At 44.7% G+C, this 26,501-nt stretch overlaps 1 protein-coding gene across 10 annotated transcripts in view; it reads left to right on the top strand.

Moving 5' to 3' along the window:
• STARD9 (StAR related lipid transfer domain containing 9) overlaps nt 1-26,501 on the top strand; it is a 133,049-nt gene that overhangs the window by 87,452 nt on the left and 19,096 nt on the right. For 7 of the 10 annotated variants that reach the window (XR_008380599.1, XM_053593654.1, XM_053593652.1 and 4 more), the window contains 11 exons: nt 4,014-4,081; nt 6,117-6,214; nt 6,624-6,833; nt 7,024-7,121; nt 8,517-8,594; nt 9,190-9,265; nt 10,681-10,856; nt 15,599-15,650; nt 16,268-16,405; nt 17,062-17,144; nt 17,284-17,387. Coding sequence is in view for 8 of the 10 variants with exons in the window: in XM_053593654.1 (XP_053449629.1) it covers nt 4,014-4,081; nt 6,117-6,214; nt 6,624-6,833; nt 7,024-7,121; nt 8,517-8,594; nt 9,190-9,265; nt 10,681-10,856; nt 15,599-15,650; nt 16,268-16,405; nt 17,062-17,144; nt 17,284-17,387 (1,181 nt within the window). In the remaining 2 variants the exon portion in view is untranslated. Of the gene's footprint in view, nt 1-4,013; nt 4,082-6,116; nt 6,215-6,623; nt 6,834-7,023; nt 7,122-8,516; nt 8,595-9,189; nt 9,266-10,676; nt 10,857-15,598; nt 15,651-16,267; nt 16,406-17,061; nt 17,145-17,283; nt 17,388-23,899; nt 25,364-26,501 lie in introns of those variants that run through there. The other 3 variants (XM_053593648.1, XM_053593653.1, XM_053593655.1) reach the window with 3 other exon arrangements.

The raw sequence follows: 26,501 nt of genomic DNA on the forward strand, positions 1-26,501 counted from the left end.
AATATCTTCTGCTTGTGTTTTATTTTTAACATTTTCCCATCTGTGTGATCATTATGGGCATTTAAAACAAGATCAAACTTGAAAGAAAAATAAGCATTAAAATGAAAAAAAAAAAAAACCTGGAAGATTCACTTCTGTTATGATAAAGTGAGGAGATTGACAAATTATATCTTCCCAAAGAACCTAAAAAGTTGGACAAAACCATTTCTGGGATCTGAAAATAGACTAAAGGCATGTAACAAATTGAAAGGCATTTATTCAAAAAAAACTGCTGAATTTCAGGTAAGAAATGTGCACATGTAAGATGTTCTGCCACAGCTGCTCCCATCCCTACCCACACTCTGATCTCTGTTATTGGGATGGTTCCATTAGGGAAAAGAAGGCTGCTGCTACTGCTGCCACAGGGGTTCACTTGATTTGGAGCATTGTCAGTTAAAGTTGTGATCTCCATTGCAAGCAAATAAAGAGGGCCAGTGACTCCTCTGGCTTCAGACTGTGGGTCTGTTGAACCAGCAGACTATCTGGGGATTTAGCAGGGAATTCTGGGGGGCAATATAGACATATGGGACTTAATAAGATCTTCGCGTAATGTCATAGGTTAACTAGAAGCTGTGTACGTACATGGCACAGACTTAAGTGGGCCCACACCACCCACGTTGCCCTGACAGAACCTACACATATTTGTACAAGGAGGCACAAGAGGTCTCTGGTTAGTGAATGCTGGGGTAATCTTAAAAATGGCCTGCACTTTTAACATATTTCCTTGCCCACACATTGAGCCATCAACAGAGACTACTACACAGAAGTTTTATTGCTTCACGTTGTTTCATTATATGTGGGTCATTATGAAAGTTTTGAGATACACAAAAATTAAGAAACATAAAATCCACATGGATGGAAACAAATGAAGCCCTCCCAGCAATACCCATAAACTGAGCAAGTTGAAATTTGCACAGATGAATCAGAAAGGATACTTGTTGACTGTGTTTCTTGGAAGTAAAATAATGAACTATAATACCGTCTGTCTCAAAACTTGCATAGTGATCCATATAATTTCTGACCAGTCTTTGGCTGGATACTAAGCTATACAGTAAATAAGTAAAGGAAAAACTGAACAAAGACCTGCTTGGCTGCATATTATAGGGGAGACAGTCCTTCACAGATTTAGTCCAGGCAAATTACCAAATAAAACAACAACCACTACTACTACTCTCTAATCAGAATCCAGAGCTACTACAATATGTTATTCAAAATATCTAGTATTCAACCAGAAATTACTAGACATGTAAAAACAGACAAACAAGGAAGTATGTACCTCTAATCCCAGCACTTTGGGAGGCTGAGATGGGCGGATAGCCTGAGTTCACAAGTTCGAAACTAGCTTGAGCTAGAGCAAGAACCCATCTCTAAAAAAATAGCTGGGTGCAGTGGTGGGCCCCTGTAGTCCCAGCTACTTGAGAGGCTGAGGCAAGAAAATTGCATAAGCCCAAGAGTTTGGGGTTGGACGGCACCTGTGGCTCAGTGGGTAGGGCACTGGCCCCATATACCAAGCATGGCAGGTTCCAACCCAGCCCTGGCCAAACTGCAAGAAAAAAATAGCTGGGCATTCAGGAGGGCACCTGTAGTCCCAGCTACTCGAGGCAAGAGAATCGCCTAAGCCCAGGAGTTGTAAGCTGCTGTGAGCTGTGATGCCACAGCACTCTACTGAGGGCAATAAAAAAAAGAGTTTGAGGTTGCTGTAAGCTGTCACGCTACAGTGGCACTCTACCAAGGGTGACATAGTGACACTGTCTCAAAAAAAAAAAAAAGACCTAAACGTACTTAGGCAACTGTTTTTAATAAAGTTGCAAAGTCAATTCAGTGAAGAAAATATAATCATTTCAATAGATGTTAGTAGAATAATTGGATGTCTAGATGGAAAAAAAGAACTTTGATTCATACCTTTGCCCTTTATTCAAAAGTACACTCAAACTGAATCATAGACCTGAATGTAAAACCTGAAACTTAAATGTAGAAGATAATATGTGAAAATCTTTGTGACTTGGGATTAGACAAAGGTTTTTTTAGCTATGGCACTAAAACAAAAATATAAATTTGGAATTGATCAAAACTTAAAACTTTTCCTCTTTTAAGGACACTGTTAAGAAGAAGAAAAGTCATAGGTAGGGAGAATTTGTTTGCTAAACGTACATCTGATAAAGAAATTATATCCAGAGTACATAAAGAACTCTCTAAACTCTTTAATAAGAAAACAATGGGCAAAATTTTTGAACTGACATTTCATTAAAGAAAATATTCAGATGACGGTTGAGTACTTGAAAAAATGCTCAACTTTATTAGTCACTAGGGAAATGCAAATTAGAACCAAACGACCTTAATCACCTTTTAACATAGCTAAAATTAAAGTTATACTAAATATTGGCAAGATGTAGAAGAGTTTTCATGCGCTACACTACAGTGGGAATATAAAATGTCAAAACTTTGGGAAGGAGTTTAGCCGTTTCTTAAAAACGTAAATACATACTTACCATATGATCCAGCTATTCTACTCCTGGTTATTTATCCAAAGAGAAAGAAATCATGTTTGTACAAAGACTTGGGCAAAAATATTAATAACAGCTTTATTTGTAATTGTCCCAATATGGAAACAACCCAAATGTCCATCAAGTGGTGAGTGGATAATTATGGTATATCCACATAAGGGAATACTACTCAGCCATAAAAACAAACTATTGATGCATGCATGCCTCAACACATACAGTGAAAGAAGCCACACATTATATGATTCCTTTTATGCAGAAATAGAACGTTGGTGAGTGGTTGCTTGGAGCTAGGAATGAGAACAGAGATGAATTGCAAACAGACTTGAGGGAATTGGGGGGTTATTGGAAAAGTTCTAAAACTAGAATTTGGTGATAGACGCATAATGACATTAAAACTTTCTAAAACAAAACGGTAATTAAAAAGTACACATTGAATTGCAGGGCAGGAAGGAAGAAAAGTAGTTTTGTTTAGAGGGGATCTGGATGCCCCTGGATAGACACACAGTGTAGAGTTCCTGGCCTAGCAAGTTGACATGCTGTGACTCAGGTTACCCAGAGAGACAAAACTCATCCCAGGCCCACATCTGCTTTGGTTCTCTGCTGCTAAGAGTCAGAGCCCTCAGGAGAAGAAGTATTTGCCTAGCAAATTGTACTGAATTCCTGATGTGCCTGAAAACTGTGCTCAGAATGTCTTGGGGATTTTTCCCTGCTTACTTTACTCTGTGTTAGTCTGTAGCTGTTTGTTTTTTTAGAGACAGAGTCTCACTTTATGGCCCTCAGAGTGCTGTGGCATCACAGCTCACAGCAACCTCCAACTCCTGGGCTTAGGCCATTCTCTTGCCTCAGCCTCCCGAATAGCTGGGACTACAGGTGCCTGCCACAACACCTGGCAATTTCTTTTTGCAGTTTGGCTGGGGCTGGGTTCGAACCTGCCACCCTTGGTATAAGGGGCCAGCGTCCTACCCACTGAGCCACAGGCGCCACCATGTCTGTAGTGTTTTTAATGAAGTGATGATCTAGGGCCTACTGATTTTATGTATCAGATATTGAGAGCTCATCTGGTTCAGAGTATGTTAGAATACAGATTTGTTGAATGCATTGGATAAAAATTCAAAATATCACCTTAATTAAAAGTGTATAAGGGGGCCTTTTCCTTGTTGTGACATTAGGGGCCCATTCTCTGTCAATGGTGAACCTATCTTGCTGTTACTCTGTAAACCTATCTTTCTCTTTCTCAAGAAACTATTTCATGCTTGCCTTAAAAGAAAGTGTCTACATTGTGAGGGTGTATAACAGGCCCCCTGGGTGAGGGGCTCTTCTACAAATGGAACTTTACCCTGGAAGTGAGAACAGTGCGACCTAAATATTGTACCCTCATATTGATTTGAATAAAGTTTTAAAAAACATGTCTAAGAGGGGAAAATACAAATCATTCCAAATGACAGGCCTTAAATGTGTTTTCTCCTTTAGGCGATCCTGGAGAACAACCTCCCCTCTGAAATTGCTAGCAAGATCAACCTTGTGGATCTAGCAGGCAGGTAATTGGATTTCAAAGCCAAGGGGAATTATTTTCTCGACAGTGATCTTGCTTTTGCCCATTTTATTAGATAAGCTTATCTAATCTTTTCATATTTCAGTCATCCTGAGAAAATCAGAAAGGAAACCAACTCTTTGAATGCTAACAAATTATAGTTTTCTAGGGGCTGGAAAGTTCCTCTACATCAGAGATTCTCGATCTTGCCTGCCCATCAAAATCATCTGGGGACCTTTTAAAATTCCTGATTCTTATACCTCAGATCAAATAAATCAGATTACTAGTGAGGTTGGGGAGAATGTAGGCATCAGTGTATTTTAAAACTGTCCAGGAGATTGCAATGTAGAGGCAAGACTGAAAACCTTTGCTCTAAGTCAGTGGTTCTTAACCTTCCTAATGCCTCTTAATGCCTTGACCCTTTAATACAGTTCCTCATGTTGTGGTGACCCCCAACCATAAAATTATTTTCATTGCTACTTCATAACTGTAATTTTGCTACTGTTCTGAATCATAATGTAAATATCTGATATGCAGGATGTATTTTCATTGTTACAAAGGGTTCGCGACCCACAGGTTGAAAACCGCTGCTCTAAGTGAAGGTAACTGAGTTAGCACCTTTTTTCTTTGATTTACTGCAGTCTCAAACTCCCAGGCTCATGTGATACTTCCAGATAGCTAGGACTACAGGTGTGTGTTCCATGCTGGGCTATTTTTTAGTTTATTATAGAGACTGCGTCTCACTGAGATGCCCAGGCTGATCTCGAACTCCTGGCCTCAAGTGATCCTCCTGCCTCAGCCTCCCAAAGTGCTGGGATTACAGGGATGAGCCCCTGCTCCTGGCCTTAATGTTGAGTTTATGCAGCTCTATACGTTACTTAAAAAAATACAGAAATGGTGGTGCCTGTAGCTCAGTTGGTAGGGTGCCGGCTATATACACCAAGGCTGACAGGTTCGAACTCAGCCCAGGCCAGCTAAAATCAACAATGACAGCTTCAACAAAAATATAGCCCAGCATTGTGGCAGGCGCCTGTAGTCCCAGCTGTTTGGGAGGTGGAGGCAAGAGAATTGCTTAAGTCCCAGAGTTTGAGGTTACTGTGAGCTGTGATGCGACAGCGCTCTACTGAGGGCAACATAGTGAGACTCTGTCTCAAAAAAACAAAGATACAGAAAAAAAATTCACATGGTGGTGTGCATCTGTAGTCCAAGAGGCCACCCAGGCAATGTAATGAGATGCAATCTCTGAAAAAAAAATCTTTTTTAAATATTGTGAAGTTAAGGAGAAGATATTGCCTTTTATTAAGCATTAGAAGGAAACACAAGCTATAGTTGCATATATATCCAGAAGAAAGAAAAGCAAGGAATAGGAATAATATGATCACAAAAAAGTTAAGATGAAATAAGGCAAATTTTCTTATTTTTAAAAGTGCTAGATAATATGTTACAGCATTTCTTTTAAAACTAAGTACCATCTAAAAGAATAATTGATCAATTGAAAGTGTGAATTTTTGATATTTCCCATTTACTTAAAGGAATTTGAGACTATTAGCAATTGATGCAGATGCCATAAAGCCATTAATAAAATGTGAATTCAAAACAATAAAGATAGAGGGCAAGTGAATATACCAAAAAGCTTTGCTAATGTCATTACTGTAAATGAGCATTACATTTAGCTTAAAGTGCTCTGGCAGCCAAAATAAAAACAGAAACACAGTGAATTATTAGATTTTTATTGCCTGAGAAACTGAAGAAGGCCAGTTCATTACAAGGGGGTAACATTGTTTTTCTAGAACTGAATTCTTTTTTTTTTTTTTTTTTTTGTGGTTTTTGGCCGAGGCTGGGTTTGAACCCTCCACCTCCGGCATATGGGACCGGCGCCCTACTCCTTGAGCTACAGGCGCCGCCCTAGAACTGAATTCTAAAAGGAATTTATTACATGGGTCTTTTACAACACAATGTACAACATAATAGTGTCTTTCAATAGCATTATGAAAATAGTGTCTTGTTTGCTTTTGTTTTTGTTCTTGTTGACTGTGTGTTAGTGAAAGAGCAGATCCCAGTTACTGTAAGGACCGGATTACTGAAGGAGCCAATATCAACAAGTCCCTTGTGACTCTGGGAATTGTCATCTCTACCTTAGGTATTTTGCCATAGACTGGATGACTGGAGTGGGAGGGAGACTTTGGGAAATAACTTATGTTTTCATATCGTCAAAAGAGCACACACTTTTTTTTTTTTAATGAATTTACCTTTGGTTTGGGGTGTGAAATTTATTAATAATGTTTGTCTGTGGTTTTAGAGCACAATGTGACCATCAATCCCAGCACACTCATTTCAAAAAGAGGGGAGACTAAACAATTGTGTGGCTTAACACTGCATCTTGTGTCTGAAGTCTAATTTAGGGTTCAAACTTAAAAAATCCTATTAAATGTAGAATGGGATTAATTAGGATTTATGATACATAAGTCTTTGTTTTCTAGTCATTGTTTTATTTTAATGCATTTCTTCCTAATTTCTTCTTTCTTCCACTTTTATTTTTTGTTTTTAAGCCCAGAACTCCCAAGTATTCAGCAGCTGCCTGAGCCTCAACAGCTCAGCCAGTAATGGTGGTGACAGTGGGATCCCTACCTCTACTTCCGGGACCAACAGTGAAGGTGTACTCTCCCGGAGGCAGTCCTACATCCCGTACCGAGACTCTGTGTTGACCTGGCTGCTGAAAGACAGTCTTGGAGGCAACTCCAAAACCATCATGATTGCCAGTGAGTGGGATGCTAGAGCTGGTTCTGTGTTGGGACTGGTACTTTATCTCAGAGAAAGGGCCAAGACCACCCAGGTTTCTCATTTCACCAAGGGTCTTACACAGTGGGGGTAATAGTAGCAATAGTAGAGTCCTTAAGAGCTGGGATGAAAGGGCTTAGCATGTTTTTTAACTTTCTCCTTGTACCTCAGCTGTGTCTCCTGCACACACTAGCTACAACGAGACCATGAGCACGCTGAGATATGCCTCCAATGCCAAAAACATTATCAACAAGCCAAGGGTAAATGAGGTGAGAGCTTCATGCAAAGTCTGGTATATTTTACACAAAGTTCTCCTTATTTTTCTCTTAATTTGTACTCGCCACAACTTGCCTGATGTGTTCTCCAAATAATGAGGTAGTAGAAGTCTTTCTTTCAATGTCATCTTCTCTTATATTTCTACTGCCTTCATTCACTAACCTTTTATGAATAATTCATTTTAGATAATCTCTCTAAGGCCATTTCTCTTAAAATCCCTGGTGTACTATCGCCACTCTAAGAATGGTCATTTAAATTGTGTTTACTGCTTTATTTTGAATCAATGTTGATTTATGCCTGTGCTTTTTTTCCTATGAAAACTGCCTGTATTTTTTCTATGCAAATTTTAGTTATTTCTCTGTTTAGATTAAGTAGGAATCCATTGGTTTTTGAAAGCTGAATAATAATGAGAATTCCTTATGTCCTTCACAATTTCAGTGAAAAGTTCCAGAGCTGGGTGGTGCCTGTGGCTCAACGGAGTAAGGCGCCGGCCCCATATGCTGGAGGTGGTGGGTTTAAACCCAGCCCCAGCCAAAAACTGCAAAAAAAAAGGGAAAAGTTCCAGAGCAGGGATATTAGCTGGTAGCCATATATGTGTGTGTGTGTGTATTCCATGTATATACTGTTTTACAAGACAATGTAATTAGGCAGGTATCATGTTTAGTCACATTTCTCTTGGGTATGAAAAAAATTTTTATTTACAATACAGTAAGATTAATATCTCCTACCTGTACATGCCCTGATATTTGTTTTGTTTTGATTTTTTAAAGACAGAGTCTCACTCTGTTGCCCTAAGTGTTGGTCTAGCTCACAGCAACTTCAAACTCCTGGGTTCAAGCGATCCTCCTGTCTCAGCCTCCCAAGTAGCTGGCTATAGGCAGCTGCCACAATGCCTGGTTAATTTTTCTATGTTTAGTGAGATGAATGAGGGGGCTGGAGGGAGTGGTCTCACGCTTGCTCAGGCTGGTCTTGAACAACTGAGCTCAAGTGATCCTCCTGCCTCAGCCTACCCAGAGTGCTAGGATTACAGATGTGAGCCACTGAGCCTGGCCTTGCCTTGATATTTGTATTACCTGCTTAGTCTTCTGCTCTAGAACGATGGTTCTCAAACTTTAGTGTGTATTAGAATCACCTAGAAGTTTGTTAAAACTCAACTGGGTCACAGCCCTCAAGGGTTTCTGATTTAGTGGGTCTGGGGTGGGACTAACATTTGCATTTCTAGAAAGTTTGGAGGTGAAGTTGATACTGTAGGTCTGGGAACCACGTTTTGGGAATGACTTACTGCTTTAGAAGTTCCTGCACTTCTTCTGAGTTAATTGCATATAGTTATTTCATAGCTGGGTGACATCTGAGATGACTCCCTGGTGATTGAGTTCTCTGTGTTTCAGGACGCGAACGTAAAGCTGATCAGAGAACTCAGAGAAGAGATCGAAAGACTGAAAGCCATGCTTCTGAGCTTCGAACTGGTATGCAGGCAATCAGAACTTTGCCGTACCTAAGTGAGTTCTCCTGAGCCCTTTTCTTCTGCCGCATTCCATGTTCTTGATTGACATTCATGAGCAGAGGCAGGAGCAGAGCCAGGAGGGGGAGTTCTCTGATTTCTCTGCTTCAGATGGAATAGGCTTTTTTTTTTGGAGACAGTCTCACTATGTCGCCTTCAGTAGAGTGCGGTGGTGTCACAGCTCACAGCAACCTCAAACTCTTTGGGCTTAAGTGATTCTCTTGCCTCAGCCTCCCAGGTAGCTGGGACTACAAGGTGCCTGCCATTGGGATGGGCATTTTCTCACTATGTCATCTTTTGTCAGAAAGGCATTTGCCTGAATGGCCCTTGTTGTGTTTGGGCAGACATGGGGAATGGGGCCTCCAGAAAGCATCTTTGAATTCTCCTCCTTTGTACCAATATGAGCCCAAATGCTCAGATTCCTGATTTATTTCTGATTTTAATGATAAACTCTTCCCTTTATACTGTACCTTATTTTCCTTCACAACTGTAAGAGTGGGACCCACCTGAAGTTCAGACCAGGAAAATATCAAAGCACATCTCTCTCTTTGTTTGTGCAGAGGAGCTTCGGTTCCCTGAATGGTGAAAAGGATGAAGATCTGAAGGAGCTGGTTTTCCAAAATGAACTGAAGGTGGGTATGCTGGGTGGATTCAGCTGAGTGCTTTACGTCACCCTGGGAGCTCTTCCCTCCATTACTCCTGGCCAGGGCTGGTCCCTGGGCAGGGCAGAGAGGATCCCTCTAGTTTAACAACAATTTGTGTCTCCCTCCTTTCAGCCTTGAAGGGGATGCGTTTGCCTTTAGGGACTTCTGGCTTTCTGATTTGTTCTCTTAGGGCAGCGGTTCTCAACCTGTGGGTCGTGACCCCTTTGTAACACTGAAAATACATCCTGCATATCAGATATTTACATTACAATTCATAACAGTAGCAAAATTACAGTTAGGAGGTAGCAACAAAAATAACTTTATGGTTGGGGGTCACCACAACATGAGGAACTGTATTAAAGGGTCTTGGCTTTATGAAGGTTGAGAACCACTGTCTTAGGGGTTCATCATAGTTCCCTTTGGGTAGTGAACACTCCAGGGGCCGGGGTGAGGGTGGGGAGAATCTATTTTCTAGTCGGTAAGTCAATCAGCCAGTATGTTGTATTCATTGCATAAACACTGGATGGGTGGTTAGAATGATTCTATAAGAGCAGAGAAGCACTCGGTGTTTTTTTCTTGTAATGTGTTTATTCAGTTCCGTATAGTCTTCATTCTTCCTGGGGAGATTCCCCTTAGTGCTTTGTGGGTCCTTGAGTCATGGGCAGGCTTATGCTATAATTCAAGGTATCGCACCTTAGGAAGCAGTGTTAGTTCATAAAAGGCATCTCAAATGTGGATCATATAGAAGTGGGGTGGGGAAAGGGAAATTGTAAACAAAGGTGTCTGCCTAACATCCCAATTAATTTTTTAAAAATAATTGTTCAAAATAACGTTTTTTTCCTAATTATAAAAATAATACATGCTCATGGCAGAAAACTTTACAAATAACACTGAAGGAGCTTCTGTTTTTGAGACTAACATTTGTTTATTGAAAAAAACTTGGAAAACACAACTCACGGTTGGAGGAGGTGCACAGGCCTCTATGTAGCTTTGAATAGCAAAAGTGAAGATCTCCAGAAAATAATAACCTGGGAAATGGGTCAGGATGACCTCTGAGCTTTTTTTCTTTTTTGAGACAGAGTCTCACTATGTTGCCGTCTATAGAGTACTGTGGCATCACAGCTCTCAGCAACCTCTAACTCTTGGGTTTAAGCGATTCTCTTGCCTCAGCCTCCCAAGTAGCTGGGACTATAGGTGCCCACCACGACACTCGGCTTTTTTTTTTTTTTTTTTATTGTTGCAGTTGTTGTTGTTTAGCAGGCCCCAGGCTGAGTTTGAACCCACCAACCCTGGTGTATGTGGCCAGTGCCTATAACCACTGAGCTGCGGGCCCTGAGCCATCCTCTGAGCTTTTGTCAGCTCCCTAAGCCAAGTGTCTAAGATCACCTTCTGTCCCGCTGCAGGTAGACCAAATGACTAAAGACTGGACCCAGAAGTGGAATAATTGGCAGGCCCTCCTGGAGCATTACAGCGTGGATATCAACAGGAAGAAGGCTGGGGTGGTCATTGACTCCAGCCTGCCACACCTAATGGCCTTGGAGGATGATGTGCTCAGCACAGGAGTTGTGCTCTATCACCTCAAGGTGAGGAGGCTGGGGTACTCATTTTCTTCCTCAGCCACTGGCCCCAGAAGTCAAGAGGGAAAAGCCAGGGGCAGCAGCTGTGTTCCTGTGCATCAAGACAGGTGCCACAGAGCTGCCTTCAGGTTTTCCCTCAGGAATCTGATCTAGCTGATAAGTTGTGACATTTTGCTTTTGCAAATACATGGAGTAGAAGACTGGCAGTCTGGAAAATCATGTGTTTTCCAGCTGCTGCTAGTGTTATTCTTTTTTTTTTTTTTTTTTTTTTGTAGAGACAGAGTCTCACTTTATGGCCCTCGGTAGAGTGCCGTGGCCTCACACAGCTCACAGCAACCTCCAACTCCTGGGCTTAAGCGATTCTCTTGCCTCAGCCTCCCGAGTAGCTGGGACTACAGGCGCCCGCCACAACGCCCGGCTAATGTTATTCTTACATAAATTGCTTTTGTCCTCTGCCTTGATTTTCTCGTTTAAAGTACGAACGGAGGTTCTCACCTTCCTTTTTTGGCATCTCCTCGGCACAGTGGTGCAGTTACGGAGAGTGAAGTCCTAGCCTCAGAATACTCTTAGTGCTCCTAAACTCTGCAAACACAGATTGCTCAAAGGTGACTTTCAGAGACTAAAGGGAGAATTCAGAAGATTTGAAGGTTTTCTTCTGAAACTCTCACTTTATTAACCCCAAATCAACAAATGAAGCTTCTCCACCACTACATTTACCTGGAAAAGAAGGGAGAGAGAAAATAGATAAAGGAAGCTTAAAGCATGAGGGAGAGACCAGAGGGCTGGGGTTTCAGGGAGGTAGGTTAGGGGAGACAACATACATCTATTCAGAAAAAAATAGATTGAACTTAAGGCCTTCCAATCAGGACCTGGCTCACCTGGCTCTTTGTCACCTAGAGGCTAGTCCTCATTTCTATTTATTTATTTTTTTTAGAGTGCTGTGGCATCATAGTTCACAGCAACCTCAAAATCCTGGGCTGCAGCAATCCTCCTACCTCAGCCTCCCGAGGAGCTGGGACTACCAGCATACACCACTACGTTTGGCTAATTTTTCAGTTTTTAGTAGAGATGGGGTCTCACTCTTGCTTAGGCTTGTCTTAAACTCCTGAGCTCAGGCAATCCACTCACCTTAACCTCCCAGAGTGCTAGGGTTATAGGTGTGAGCCACCATGCCCAGCCTAGTCCTCATTTCTTTTTTTTTTTTTTTTTTGTAAAGACAGAGTCTCACTTTATGGCCCTTGGTAGAGTGCCATGGCATCACACAGCTCACAGCAACCTCCAACTCCTGGGCTTAAGTGATTCTCTTGCCTCAGCCTCCCGAGAGTAGCTGGGACTATAGGCGCCCGCCACAATGCCCACCTATTTTTTGGATGCAGTTCAGCCGGGGCTGGGTTTGAACCCGCCACCCTCAGTATATGGGGCCGGTGCCCTACCAACTGAGCCACAGGAGCCGCCCCACTAGTCCTCATTTCTAAACGAAGCAGTGTTGACAGTTGGTGACTCTTGGTAGATGGTCATATCCTGTGCTCATCACATATGTCTTTCTATGGAAGGGACAGTTCCTAAGGATGGCAGAACAAACTTCACATGGCCCAAATCCTTGTGCTCACTGAAAACCCAACTTCAATTCTCATAATTGTCCCCAGCTAACACTTAAAAAGAACAAAGAAAGAGTTTGGGGGGTGGGAGGTATGTGATGTGCTGTTATCCCTGGAGAAATCCGCCTTCTAATGCCGCAGAGCACATGGAAGTGAGATGGTAGCGAAGCTCATCTGTGTTCTTAGGCCCTTAGGGAGGTTGTCAGGCTGAGCTGCTCAGACAGAAGGTTAAAAGTAGCTTATTTTCTGGCATAGTGGGCATAAATTATCTCAGTGAAAATGCCTCAGGCAGAAGTGCCCATCCACTTTCACTGTAGCAACAGATCTAAATACCAAATGACTACATAGATCCTTCCATTAGTCAGAACCACAGGGGAAGTTTGGGGGTCAGAAAGAGACCAGATCGATTAAAATGGTGACTGTTTGGGTAGAACTGATCTGAGAGTATGGATTGGATATGCATTGAGCAGACAAATCTAGAAATCAAGTAGTTGAGCTCTGCGGGTAGCAGCAGAAGGTTAAAGGACATGACAGATTGACTTGTAGACACAGACTAGTGATGACATTATCTGAATGTAGGATTGCTGATTTTCTTTACTTAATGCATAATAAATATTTTGGGCTTGGCACCCATAGCACAGTGGTTACGATGCTAGCCACATATACCAAGGCTGGCGGGTTTGAATCCAGCCTTGGCCAGCTAAACAACAATGACAACTGCAATAAAAAAAATATATATATATATAATAACCTGCAGTCCCAGGTACTTGGGAGGCTCAGGCAAGAGAATCGCTTGAGCCCAAGAGTTGGAGTTTGCTGTGAGCTGTGAGGTCACAGCACTCTACCGAGGGTGAAATAGTGACACTCTATCTCAAAAAAAAAAAAAAAAAGATTTTCAAACCCGAACCCCGGCCGAACTGCAAACAAAAAATAGCTGGGTGTTGTGGCAGGCGCCTGTACTCCCAGCTACTCGGGAGGCTGAGGCAAGAGAATCGCTTAAGCCCAGGAGTTGGAGGTTGCTGTGAGCTGTGTGATGCCATGGCACTCTACCTAGGCCATAAAGTGAAACTCTGTCTCTACAAAAACAAACAAACAAGCCCAGCCCTGGTCAAAAACTGCAAAAAAAAAAAAAGAAAGGAAAAAAAAAAGATTTTGATCCCTCCCTGGTGCATTTCCAGTGGACTTGGCTGATGACACTTTAGTCTATTCATAATCTTGACATTTTCACATTTTATGTACCCTTTTTTTTCCTTTTTGTTTATTTAGATATTGGTTTTGGTAATAGTATAACGGTAGTGGCCCAGGATTCTCTATATCTTCATTTTCTTGGCTAACTTTGTTGTATACCTAGAACTAGTCTCTGGAAATACCCTGGGAGCTATGTTTCCTTGCATCACCTTGGGAAGCTCCTTGGGCAGGAAACAAGCAAAGGGGAGGGGAGTTGACTGGTATCCTGAACTTCAGCCTTTAATTGCCTTTATGCCACTAATGTCCCTGTGTAAAGAGGCACAGGGACAGTATGCCCAGGTGCCAATTCAGTCCTTGCCATCTGAGGTGCCATCACTTTTTGTTTGGTGGTTTTTTGCCCTGAAATCTAGGATTTATGATGTGCTATGGCCTTTATCCTCTTGGTAGGAGTGTGCCTCATGATGGGAGCTCTCCCTGATCTCACATGAAGAGTTTTGACCTGTTTCCCTTGAACTGCCCTCTGATTCTGTTTGACAGTGTTTGTAGAAGCTAGCATCCATTGATTCACGTGGTCATCAGTGGCAGAGCAGGAATGACTGGGCTCTGGCTACTTTGTGTGTGCAGGGGAAGAGGGGGACACAGTAAAGCCAGAACATCATTCATTAGTTCCAGGATTCTTCCTTTTCAGAAGCTATTTTAGGGGATGAAAAGGGAGCTCCCTGCTTTGGCTGCTGACTGTGAAGCCTAATGGAGAAATCTCTGAACACTTTGAAAACATTAGTCACTGGGAAGGTATAATAAGGTTGGAAAAGCGTGAGCTTAGGAGCCGGAGAGACCTGAATTCTAGTCATAGCTCCCCTATTTGGTATGTGAGTTTCTTGGGCAATTTATCCTCTGTGAGCTTCAGATTCCTCTATGTAAAAAAGAGATAAGCCTATAATACCAGCCTATTATATCACTTCAGGAGGCTGAAGCAGGAGGATTGCTTGAGGCCAGAAGTTTAAGACCATCCTGGACAACATAGCAAGACCCTGGCTCTACAAAAATAAAAATCAGGCAGAGGTGACGGTGTGGGTCTTTAGCTACTTGGGGGCCTGAGGCAGAAGGACCCCTTGAGCCCATGAGTTCAAGGCTACAATGAGCTATGATTGGACCACTGCATTCCAGCCTGGGCAATAGAACAAGATCCTATCTCACGAAAAATAAACAAATAAGATAATATCTACATTTTGCATTGTTAAAGGGTTAAATAATGATATCTATAAAGCACTCAGCATAATGCCTGTGAATATTGAATGGTTATTCAATAAATGATTAAGGCACATCTAAAGTCTCGCATCTCTGTTGCTGTGTGGCTGGCTGCCTTCTCCAGACAGGGCCGTGTGATCTTAAGCACATCTGCCATAATCCAAGGGCCGACAGGCCTTGTCTGCTGCTAACTCAGTGTTTCATTTGTACTAACTCCAGCTTACCCTTCCTTTCTATACTTTCTTGCAGTTCTTTTTTATTCTAGAGATGCTTTTCTCCTATTTGTGCTTTACCCTTCTTAGAATCTGGTGTCTATTACACTGCATCTGTGGACTAAGAAGGTAACAATCCTCATTTCCAGAAATCTTCATAAAACACTTGCCTCTTTGAGACCCAACTTAGTCCCTTGGGGGAAAGCTGTACTTGTGTGCTCCTTTCCCTAACTGATGGTTGTGGGACTCTCTAACTTCAGGACAAAAAGGAGTTTGCCAAAACTTAGTGGACTTGGCAAGTACCTAGTGCTGCCTTGTCATGTATTTTTTACCTTTGCCTTCGTAGGGGTTTCCTGGGCTGCAGAGTGAGGAGGGTCAGAACAGCTGGGGCCAAAGTTGGGGAGTGGCATAGAACAGGCTGGGTTAAGAATGGGAAGACAGTGATAACACTCAACTGTGTCTTTTTTTAGTCTCCCTCAAAAGGCTTTTTTTTTCCTTTTAGGAGGGAACAACAAAAATAGGAAGGAGTGACTCAGACCAGGAACAGGACATTGGTAAGTGACAGAGCACATAAGGAGCACATAAATGGGGTCTGACAGTTTGGGGTATTTGTGCCTAAAATGTTTCTCAAGAGGAATCTGATTCTATGAAGGGAAGGGAATTTTGGAAGCATGAACGATCTGCTTCTCTTTCTGCTGCTAGATGTTGGGGCCAGGATGTGATAGGAAGCCCACACAGTGGGAGGATTTCAGGTTGGAGGAGTTTCAGGGGGTGGCTCTTCCTCTCTCTCTCTCTTTTTTTTTTTTTTTTGTAGAGACAGAGTCTCACTTTATGGCCCTCGGTAGAGTGCCGTGGCCTCACACAGCTCACAGCAACCTCCAACTCCTGGGATTAAGCGATTCTCTTGCCTCAGCCTCCCAAGCAGCTGGGACAACAGGCGCCCGCCACAACGCCCGGCCATTTTTTGGTTGCAGTTTGGCCAGGGCTGGGCTTGAACCCGCCACCCTCGGTACATGGGGCCAGCGCCCTACCAACTGAGCCTCAGGCGCCGCCCTCTTCCTCTCTTTTTATGGTGTGAGATCTTCAAGACATTGGTTTCTGATCTTAAAGATTGGAGGGGGTGTTCCCATATGTTTCCCCCCCACCCAAGTGACCATTGTCTCCTCTGTAGTCCTGCAGGGTCAGTGGATTGAAAGAGACCACTGCACTATCACCAGTGCCTGTGGGGTAGTCGTCCTCCGGCCTGCGCGGGGGGCTCGCTGCACAGTCAATGGCAGGGAGGTCACTGACTCCTGCCGTCTGACCCAAGGTAGGACTGTCTACAGCCCTGTTTATACCAGGTTGGGTGATGTACCAGCAGTAGTCTCTTGGGCCCAGAGAGTTCAGTGAAGCAGGCTTTACAGATGGAGTACTCTGCCTCTGCACCAGAGACCTGAGTATTTTCTGATGTGATCTTGTTTCCTTAAACAAGCCCCAATTCCAGAGCAGAGCGAAGGATGACTCTGAAATTTGTACCTGTGCTCATTAACTGTGTTGTCCTTGGGAAAGGCTCTAAGCCTCACTTTCCTTATCCGTAAAATGGAGATAATAATAGGATTGTTGTGAAGACTGAATGAACCATATCCATGCGAAGTTCTGCACATGATTCTTGGCCTTTAGTAAACACTGTCATTATTTCTATCACTGGCACTACCACTATTCATCTATTCAAATTCTGTCTCCTTGGAGACTGAGCTTAGATTCCTCCTTGAAGCTTTGCCTGACCACTCCACCTGGAACTCATCTTGCTTTCTTCTGCTATTGTATTAATTCAATGTGAATGCTATGCAATATATAATTAATACATACCAGCTAAATGATCAGTCATTGAGGTCGTGATTTTGTCTCACAGAACAGTGTCCTGTGCACAGTATGTACTCCAAACACAATCTGCTTGTTGAATTCCCTCTTGTCTCTGTGCTGCAGGAGCCGTCATAACTCTGGGGAAAGCGCAGAAGTTCCGATTCAGCCACCCAGCAGAGGCTGCCATCTTGCGGCGGCGAAAGCAGGTTAGCACAATCGTGTTTTCTAGGTTGTTGCTGGTCTCCCTGTTTCTCTTTTTAGAGGAAAAGCTTGAGCCTTATCTGGTTCTGTTGGGCTGGGATGACAACAGAACTCAACCTCACTGAACTTTCTTTCTTGCTCCAGGTAGGAGAGGTTGCTGGTGGCAGTGGCTCTTTGGAATGGCTGGACTTAGTTGGAGATGTCACTGCATCCCGGCTCAGTCTCTACCCTTTGCTTTGGAAGGGAAGGTGAGAAACTGCTGTTCATACTGATACGGAACCCACTGGGTTTGCTTCTTAGTCCATTACAACATGGAGAAGGAGATGCTTGGTGTAGCAGGCAAGGTCTGAATGAGTTCTGATCTAAGTCAATGTGATTTGAAAATCCTGAACAAGCTGGTAAGATTGTAGTTGGTGGGGAAGTGGTCTTGGCCCTCAGTGATTTCCTCTGGTATTTCAATTTTCTTCATCATGTAAAGAGGTATATCATTTGATTTTTCTAAGGTCACTTTCCTATCACAATAAGATTTGTTTGTAGATATCTTTGATACTGATTCTGAACTTTTCTCCCTATATCTCTTTAAATTCCAGTCTGCTTGGGCGTGAGCTCATAGTGTATGTCAGTTAGCTTCCAGAACTTATGACTTCCTTTGAGTTTTTAAAAGAGTGTATGTCTGGGCGGCACTTGTGGCTCAGTGAGTAGGGTGCCAGCCCCATATACCAAGGGTGGTGGGTTCAAACCCAGCCCCAGCCAAACTGCAATAAAAAATAGCTGGATGTTGTGACGGACGCCTGTAGTCCCAGCTACTCAGGAGGGTAAGGCAAGAGAATCGCCTGAGCCCAACAGCTGGAGGTTGCTGTGAGCTGTGACAGCACAGCACTCTACTGAGGGCGACAAAATAAGACTCTGTCTTAAAAAAAAAGATTGTATGCCTGAGAATCCTTTTCCCTCTCACAACCAAGAATCCAGAATTGTGCATGAGAGAGGCAGGAACTATAGGAATAACAGGAAAATATCTTGGGGGAATGTACCCTTTTATACCCATTTCACCTCTTCTGTGACTGAGGCATTTAGGCAGAGTTTTTTTGTTTGTTTGTTTTGTAGAGACAGGGTTTGATTTTATTGCCCTCGGTAGAGTGCCATGGCGTCACACAGTTCACAGCAACCTCCAGTTCCTGGGCTTAGGCGATTTTCTTGCCTCAGCGTCCCAAGTAGATGGGACTACAGGCACCTGCCACAACACCCAGCTATTTTTTGGTTGTTGTTGCAGTTCGGCTGGGGCCGGGTTGGAACCTGCCACCCTCGGTATATGGGGCCGGCGCCCTTCTCACTGAGCCATAGGCACTGCCCTTAGGCGGAGTTTTATAGGTGATTGACAGTAACTACTTTTTTAATTTTAGTCATACTTCATCCATTTCTACAAAGAATACCCTTTCCAGATCTAGATTCCTTGCAGGCTGGATACTGGGAATCCTTCTGTTCCCATTAGTCCAGCGACCTCTGCCTCAGGGATTTCCAGTAGGACTTTGTACCTATGATGTTATTGGCATTGGGAGCTGCCAAGCACCTTTGGACAAGGGTCATAATAGAAAGGCTGAGGCAAGAAAATAGAATTATGATGGCCCTTGGTTCCTTCAGAGGGATCTGGCTGCTCTTTCATCAGGCCAGTAGCCTTTGATGGCAGATGACGACAGTCTTGGAGCTGACCTTGGTAGAGAGGGATGTTGGATACAGGAGCAGAAATGGTCTGGTTTGGGAAGCCTGAGCAACAAGCAAGTCCTTAGAAGGGCTGCTAAGGGTTGAAGAACACTACAATAGAGGTTTAAGGAAGGGTGGTCTGTGTCTATAGCTCTGTGGGAGGAAGGCTAAGTTATAAGAGATGACATAGGGTGGAGAGTATCACAGCCAAGTATCAAGCCAGAACTTCTGCTTTGTCAGAGTGGCCCTCCCTTTCTGTAGTGAAGTTATGAGGAGGCCCCATTTTAGGTGAGATTTGTTTTGAGAAGACTCATCAAAGATCTGTTTTTCCCAGAGTTTTACAGATAACATGTCAACATAAAGAAGTATGGATGTAGAGAACATGTATTGTAATTGGACAAAACTGGTTCTCACCCTGGTGGTGCTACATAAAAGCTATGTGACAGCCTGAGCAAGAGCAAGACCCCATCTCTACAAAAAAATCGAAAAATTAGCTGGTTGTGAGGGAATGCACCTGTAGTCCTAGCTACTTGGGAGGCTGAGGCAGGAGGATCACTTGAACCCAGGAGTTTGAAGTTGCAGTGATCTATGATCACGCCCCTGCACTCTAGCTTGCGTGACAGAGTGGGGAGGAAGAAAAGCTGTGTGACCGTGGGCAAGTCACTGAATTTCTGAGCCCATTTCCTCACCTCTAAAGAAATGATCTTACCTTCTCTTTCCCAGGGATTCTTGTGGTAAGGATTGAAAGATCTAGTGTATGTGGGCAGTGCTGACAGCTGCACGGCCCCTGCTGCTGCCCAGGAAGACTGACTCCCTTTCACTCTCCTATCCTCCTTTCTCAGCCCAGCTGGCCTGTCTACCCGGCGGTATACTGTGGTCCCCTCTTGCCTTTTAAAAGTCTTCTATGGCTCTCTAGCCCCATGAGCATTGACATGACCTTTTGGAAACATCAAGAATGTGTTCTTTCATTCCGTGTGAATCAAGGACTCTCCCACCCGCCGCCTCCACTATTCAGCACCAGTACTAGGAGCCCGTAAGCTGGACTTGTCCTGCTTAGCTACCACGGATGGAAGAGATGTGTGCCTGCTCCTATGGAGGTGGTGTGGTATGGAGCTCAGGGCTGTGATTGGGCAAAATGAGGGAGAGGAACCCGTATGAGTAGAGAAAAAATGTATGTTGACAGCCAGGCTCTGAGTGTGTGGCTGTGTGTCCATGAGAGTCTCTCTTTTGCTCTTGGATGAGGTTGGCTCCGAAGTCTCCTCTTGTCTTAGCCTTTCTTTCCCTCATTTACCTCTGGAGGAGCATTTGTGGGGCACCTGCAAGGCTGGAGCTGACTCCAGAGCCAGGGGAAATTGGCCAGTCTGCTCTCCTTTTTTCCTTGCAGCAGAGATCTGGACCAGAGAGGAGTTTGTCCTTAAATACCATTGCCTGCGTTCTTGGCATTTTCCCATTTGGAATTTTAGGGGCTTACCCTTAGGTGCCTAGAGCCTGGGACACACTGTTGCTGCTGCCACTGTCACTGTTGCTTTAGTTAGTGGACGCTGCTGCAGAAGCTGCCAGACCCCGAGGCAGGGAGGGGGGCTGGGAGAGAAGAGAGCGGGCACAGTGGAGTCCTGGCAGCAGGTGACCAGGCAGCAGCTGGGGGGTTCTGGAGCCATCAAGAGAAAGCCAGCCATCTGATAGAGACAGGGGTTCCTTGGCTGGCAGGAAAATGAAGACGTGCCCCTTGAAATCTACCCAGACATGCAGTATAAGGTTGCTGTTTTCTTTTTCAAGAGCTTTCTGGGAATTCAGCTTAGCAGAGGGAGCCATTCCGTCTGTGTGGGCTCTTAGGTAAATGTGCTGTGTCTGTAGTGATCACCCAGACAGCTTCTCCCTGCAGGCCCCAGTGTTGCTGGAAAGGAAACCGTATCACAGCCGCTTCTTTCCCAGGGGAGGGTAAAAGGAATGCTCTTCTAAGGAGAAGCAAATTGTAAATCTGAAGGCTGGGGAGACAGCCAGAGAAGGAAACTAAGTAATCTCAGGGAATCCGAGATATCCCCGTCCTGCCTGTGCCATCTGGTGGTTTGTGGGTTTTTGCTGGGTTTATTTAGGACTCTGTGATGGTCTTACGTTTGTAATTCTGCCATTTCTTTAGCCAGACAAAATTTGGAACTGTATACAGGCATGATACATATAAATAGACGTATAAAATGTTCCCCAGGGGAATATTTGTTCGGCATTAACTGGTTTCTGTTCCAGTGGCTGTCCCCAGCCTTCTACGTCACGTGTGACAGGGGGTACCTTTCCTCCTTATATATCTCCCGACTGTGTGTTTTTGGCCTTTGCCTGCAGCAGGTGGCACCGATCTTCCCCTGAGCACATCTGCTCAAATATATGGACCTGTCCTCGTCCTTGTACTGCTTGCAAATCGAATCACCCCACAGCCTTCTTCCCAGGAAAGGGACTGTGGTTGTGGCATCTCCCGCCCCCCCCAATCTATTCCACCCATCATCTTTCATTGTCCTCCCAAGGCCACATTTTGAAATCTTAACTTCTTCCAAGACAGGGGTGGCAAACGTTTTCTGTAAATGGCCAGACAGCATTTTAATCTTCGTGGGCTGTGTGGGCTGTTGGCGGCTGCTTGACTTTGCCAGTGTGGTGCAAAAGCAGCCCCGTATAATACATAAACAGTGGGTTTGGCCGTGTTCCAAAAAAGCTTTATTTATGAAAACAAAGCAGACCAAATTTGCACCACATGCTCTAGTTTATAAACATCTACTTCTTCTTTATTTTTACTTTTTTTTTTCTCATTCTGTCACTCATGCTCATGTTTGGTGGCACCATCAGAGCTTAATGCCGGCTTGAACTCTTGGGCTCAATCCATTCTCCTGTGTCAGCCTCCCAAGTAGCTGAGACTACAGATGTGCACAACCATGCTTGGTTAATTTTTTTTTTTTTTTTTTGAGACAGAGTCTTGCTTTGTCACTCTGGGTAGAGTGCAGTGGCGTCATCATAACTCACTACAACTTCAAACTCCTGGGTCAAGGGATCCTCCTGCCTCAGTCTCCTCTGGGATGACAGGTGTGTGCCACAATGCCCAGCTTATTTATAGTTAACACGGCCTTCAGGCAGGTCTTCACCTCCTGGACTAAAGTGATCCTCCCACCTCAGTGTAATTCCAAAGCTCTGGGATTACAGGCACAAGCTTCAGTGCCCAGCCTAGACCTCTGTTTTGACACTCTCTATGATTTCATTCTGCTCTACAAGGTGGTAACTCCTAAAAAGATTGAATCCTTTATAGCACATGGCTAGGACTGCCTGGAGTCTGGTCATCGGTAGAAGCCCATGTGAATACAAATCCCCTTCCTCCTATTTTCCTCAAATCAGTCTGGGTAAAGGATGAGAATCTTAATAATGCAATAATAGAGCATCTGTAAGGAGACTTTCCAAACTATCTATGACCTTCTTCAAGCCTTTGAGTCGTGTTCTGGGATTGTAGAGGGCTGAACACTGGACAAGGCAGGTCTGATTCTGGCCTCTAGAAGAATCTGACTCTTCTCAGACACTCCCTCTGTGCCTACTCTGAAGTGCTCGTGCAGCTGGCACCGTTAGAAACCTGAAGGACAGGGAGGGAGACATCCTGCAGGAAACACATTTGAGGTACTTACCTAGAAGACCTTGTGTGACCACAGGACATGTTTAGCAAGTAGGTGGAAGCTGTCAGTTTTCGGAGGAAGCCACTGACTCATTAGTGGTCATGCAGGAACCTGGTGACAGAAGAAGGCATTACTACAATCTAGAATTCTTTGTAAACATTTTATTGTGGAAATTTTGAATATAACACAAATTATCAACTTGGTGGCTAATTTTTTTTTTTTTTAGACAGAGTTTCAAACCACAGTGAGATAGTGATCTGTGCCATGTGTCAGCCTAGCTCACAGCCTCGAACTCTTGGGTTCAAGTGATCCTCCTGCCTCAGCCTCATGGGTAGCTGGGAGTACAGGCACCAATTACACTTGGCTAGTTTTTCTGTTTTATTTTATTTTATTGTTTTAGAGACAGAGTCTCACTTTATTGCCCTCAGTAGAGTGCTATGGCGTCACAGCTCAAAGCAACCTCCAGATCTTGGGATTAGGCAATTATTTTGCCTCAGCCTCCCGGTAGCTGGGACTACAGGCGCCCGCCACAACTCCTGGCTATTTTTTTGTTGCAGTTTGGCCAGGGCCAGGTTTGAACCCGCTACCCTTGGTATATGGGGCCGGTGCCTACTCACTGAGCCACAGGCGCTGCCCTAGTTTTTCCATTTTTAGTAGAGAGGGGGTCTTACTCTTGCTCAGTCTGGTCTTGAACTCATGAGCTCAGATGATCCACCCACCTCGGTCTCCCAGAGTGCTAGGATTATAAGAGCAAGCCACCATACCTAGCCTCATGGTTAATTTTATTTCATTTTTGTTCATACTTTCTCCCATTCCTCTCCACTGGGTCTGGACAAATTCATGACATACTTCACCAGTGAACACTTCGGCACATATCTTGGAAAGATAAGGCAGAGTGTAAGGGTCTTGATCTTATCACAGGTCCGCTTCGCTGAGAATGGTCCTAGGGGAGCTCAGCTCTCCCCTTGGGCTGCTGCCAAACACATAGATGTAGGGTGCTTACAAACTCTCTTCCTCTTCTGGACTGGCCGCCTCTTCCCATCAGGTCACAGGGATTTCTGTTTCAGGAAATGGAGGTGCAGTAGCTATCTCTGAACATGTAGGAGAGAATCTCCATTGGAGCTTCTGCTCTACTTGGTATTTCCAACAGATTTTTAGAAGAAACCTTTATTTATTTATTTTTGAGATAGACTCTTACTTTGTCGCCCTCAATAGAGTATTGTGGCCTCATAGCTCACAGCAACCTCAAACTCTTGGGCTTAAGCAATCATCTTGCCTCAGCCTCCCGAGTAGCTGGGACTACAGGTGCCCACCACAACACCCGGCTATTTTTTCGAGACAGGGTCTTTCTCTTGCTCAAACTGGTCTCAAACTCCTGAGCTCAAGCAGTCTACCCACTTTGGCCTCTCAGAGTGCTATGATTACAGGCGTGAGCCACCATGCCCAGCCTCCTTTTATTTTTTAAAGGACAAACTTCTTGGTTTAGTTAAAATATTTTTGAGTTTCTTTAAAATCAACTTCGTTGTGATTTTCCTTAACCAAAATAAACTTGTGTTTCTGCTAAACCTACCAATCTAAGAATACCCTAGTTTAATGACAGTTCTCCTCTCCTGCACTGTGACATCACGAGCTGCCTGTGACACCATGCCTGTTTGTCTCAAGTTGCCAGAAGTCCAAAGCCTTCTTTACCCGGTTGAATTCAGGGCTGTCCTGGAGGGGCTTAGACTGCTTCCAGTTTCTCCTGAGCATGGTTTGCATTTCCTCTTGGGTAACCCCGGATGCTTCTGTGACAGGAGAGTGCTTGAAAAGCAATGTGACGAGGACCTTCAGCCGCCAAGGGCTGGAGAGACGTCCCATAGGGCCCAGGTTCAGCAGCTGTGCTATGTGAAGGATTTGAGGCCACAAATCCTAACAGGACAGATTAGAGTTGAGAAGGAACTGGAGTTTGACCGGGCTTCTATCAGCCAGCAGACTAAAGGAAGTAGGTGCGTTTAAAATGTCTGCCTCCCCTTCTCGTTTCTTCTTTCATGCTTCCCCAGCCTTCTGTGTTCTCTCCTTTGTTTTCTTTGTGAGATGATGGAACCTTTGGTGTTAGGTGTTCTCTCCCTTCTTTTAGAGACCTGAGGCTCTTCTAAGGGGGCTGGAAACAGGAATAAGGAAGCTCCCTTCCTGCTCATCCCTCAGAGCGATGGGCCTGCTCCTCACTCCTCCTCACGTGCACACCTGTCCATGTCTCGCCACCTGCCCTCGCATGTGTCCACTCTTGTGCTAAGGGCCTGCAGCCCCCATCCTGTCTCATCACCCTGGCCAGCTCTTTCATTCCACACAGGACTAGCCATGGGCAGAGGTGTCTGAGCCCAGGCAGCCACAGGCAGGGAGGAAGGTGCTGAACTTCTGAGTGTTTTTGGTCCCCAGACCAGCAGTGGCTGCTCAGAGAGGATACCTGGCCAGCCAGCTCGCAGCAGCGGCAGCAAGAAGACAACCATGTAGCAGAGAAAGAAGCTGAGGCATTTGTTCCACCTGATCCCCAGCATCAGACAGGTCCTGAGACTCAGCGGCCCCCACCCACCCAAAGCCTGGAGAGGGCAGTGCATCCGCAGCTCCTGCGGAGACGCATTTCTTCGAGCAGCAGGGTGGAAAATCTGGCGAAAAAATGCCTCTTTCCAGCTAGAGAGAATCATCTAGAAGCAGAGATTGCTGGGAGCCCAGAAGGGACCGCAGCAGTTCAGGCCACAGTGCTGGCTGCAGGACGAGCACGCCCACAAGTCCCCACCCTGGGACCCCTGTGGAGGCCGGGTTCCAGAGCCTCGGCGTGGAGGCGGATGGGCACGTTGCAATCCTTTGAGCCTTCAAAGGCTGTGCAGCCAGCACGTGCTCCAGCTCCACAGGTACAGCCAGTGTCACCTGGAAGCACGTGGCGAAGTTGATAACTGCCACTCAGGCAGTGCTCCTTACTCCCCAGGGCCTCAGTCTCCTCCATCTGTGAACTGAAAGACGTGTGTTCCCCTCGTCCCCATCACTTCCCCCTCCTCTGGCTTCTCCCTTCTCCGTGTGTCTCTTCAGATACAGCCTTCTCCCTTAGTCCTCACCCTCAGGGTGGAGAGTCTTGCTTCTTTGATGCTATCTTCTGGGTATGGATCTCAGCCTCACTTTTCGCCTACTCTTAGACCTGCACTGCCCACATACATGTGCTTATATGTCCTGCACATACCACCTCAGTCCCCTCAGGCTTCAAACTGGGTTTCTTCATTCCCAGACCACCTCCCTCTCCCTCCTCCCCTGCCTGCGCTTTAAGTGAGCTCCTGGCTCGACCTCTCACCTAATGAGTGAGTATGTCTTGACTCCTAGGCTCAAGTCAGGATCTTCCTTATTTCTTTTCTCCATCATTCTTTATATGCAGTAAAAGGGGGAGGATTCCAAACTCTTCTGACCAGAGGCCTGTGTCTTATACCTTTTCATATCCTCAGGGCCTCTGCAGAAAGTTCACAATTGATGTCTCCTGGTGTTTGCTCACCTCTCTGGTCTTCAGAGTACTAGGTGAACTCTTACAAAACTTTTTATTATGAAAAATTTTAAACAGACCAGGTATGGTGGCTAAAGCCTGTAATCCTAGCACTTTGGGAAGCCAAGGTAGGGGGATTCCTGGAGTTCAGGAGGTAGAGACCAGTCTGAGCAAGACCAAGACCCTGGCTCAGCACCTGTAGTACAGTGGTTATAGCACCAGCCACATACACTGAGGCTGGCAGGTTCGAACCTGGCCCAAGCCAGCTAAAACAACAATGACAACTGCAGCAAAAAACAGCCAGCCGTTGTGGTGGGTGCCTCCCAGCTACTTGGAAGGCTGAGGCAAGAGAATCACTTGAGCCCAAGAGTTGGAGGTTGCTGTGAGCTGTGATGCCATGGCACTCTACCAAGGACGACTAGTAAGACTCTATCTCAAATAAATAAAATACATAAATAAAAGACCAAGACCCCATCTCTACTACAAATAGAAAAACTATCTGGGCATTGTGGCGGGTGCCTATA

The sequence above is a fragment of the Nycticebus coucang genome, chromosome 6 (genome assembly GCF_027406575.1).
Source record: "Nycticebus coucang isolate mNycCou1 chromosome 6, mNycCou1.pri, whole genome shotgun sequence".
Classification (NCBI taxonomy): Eukaryota; Metazoa; Chordata; class Mammalia; order Primates; family Lorisidae; genus Nycticebus; species Nycticebus coucang.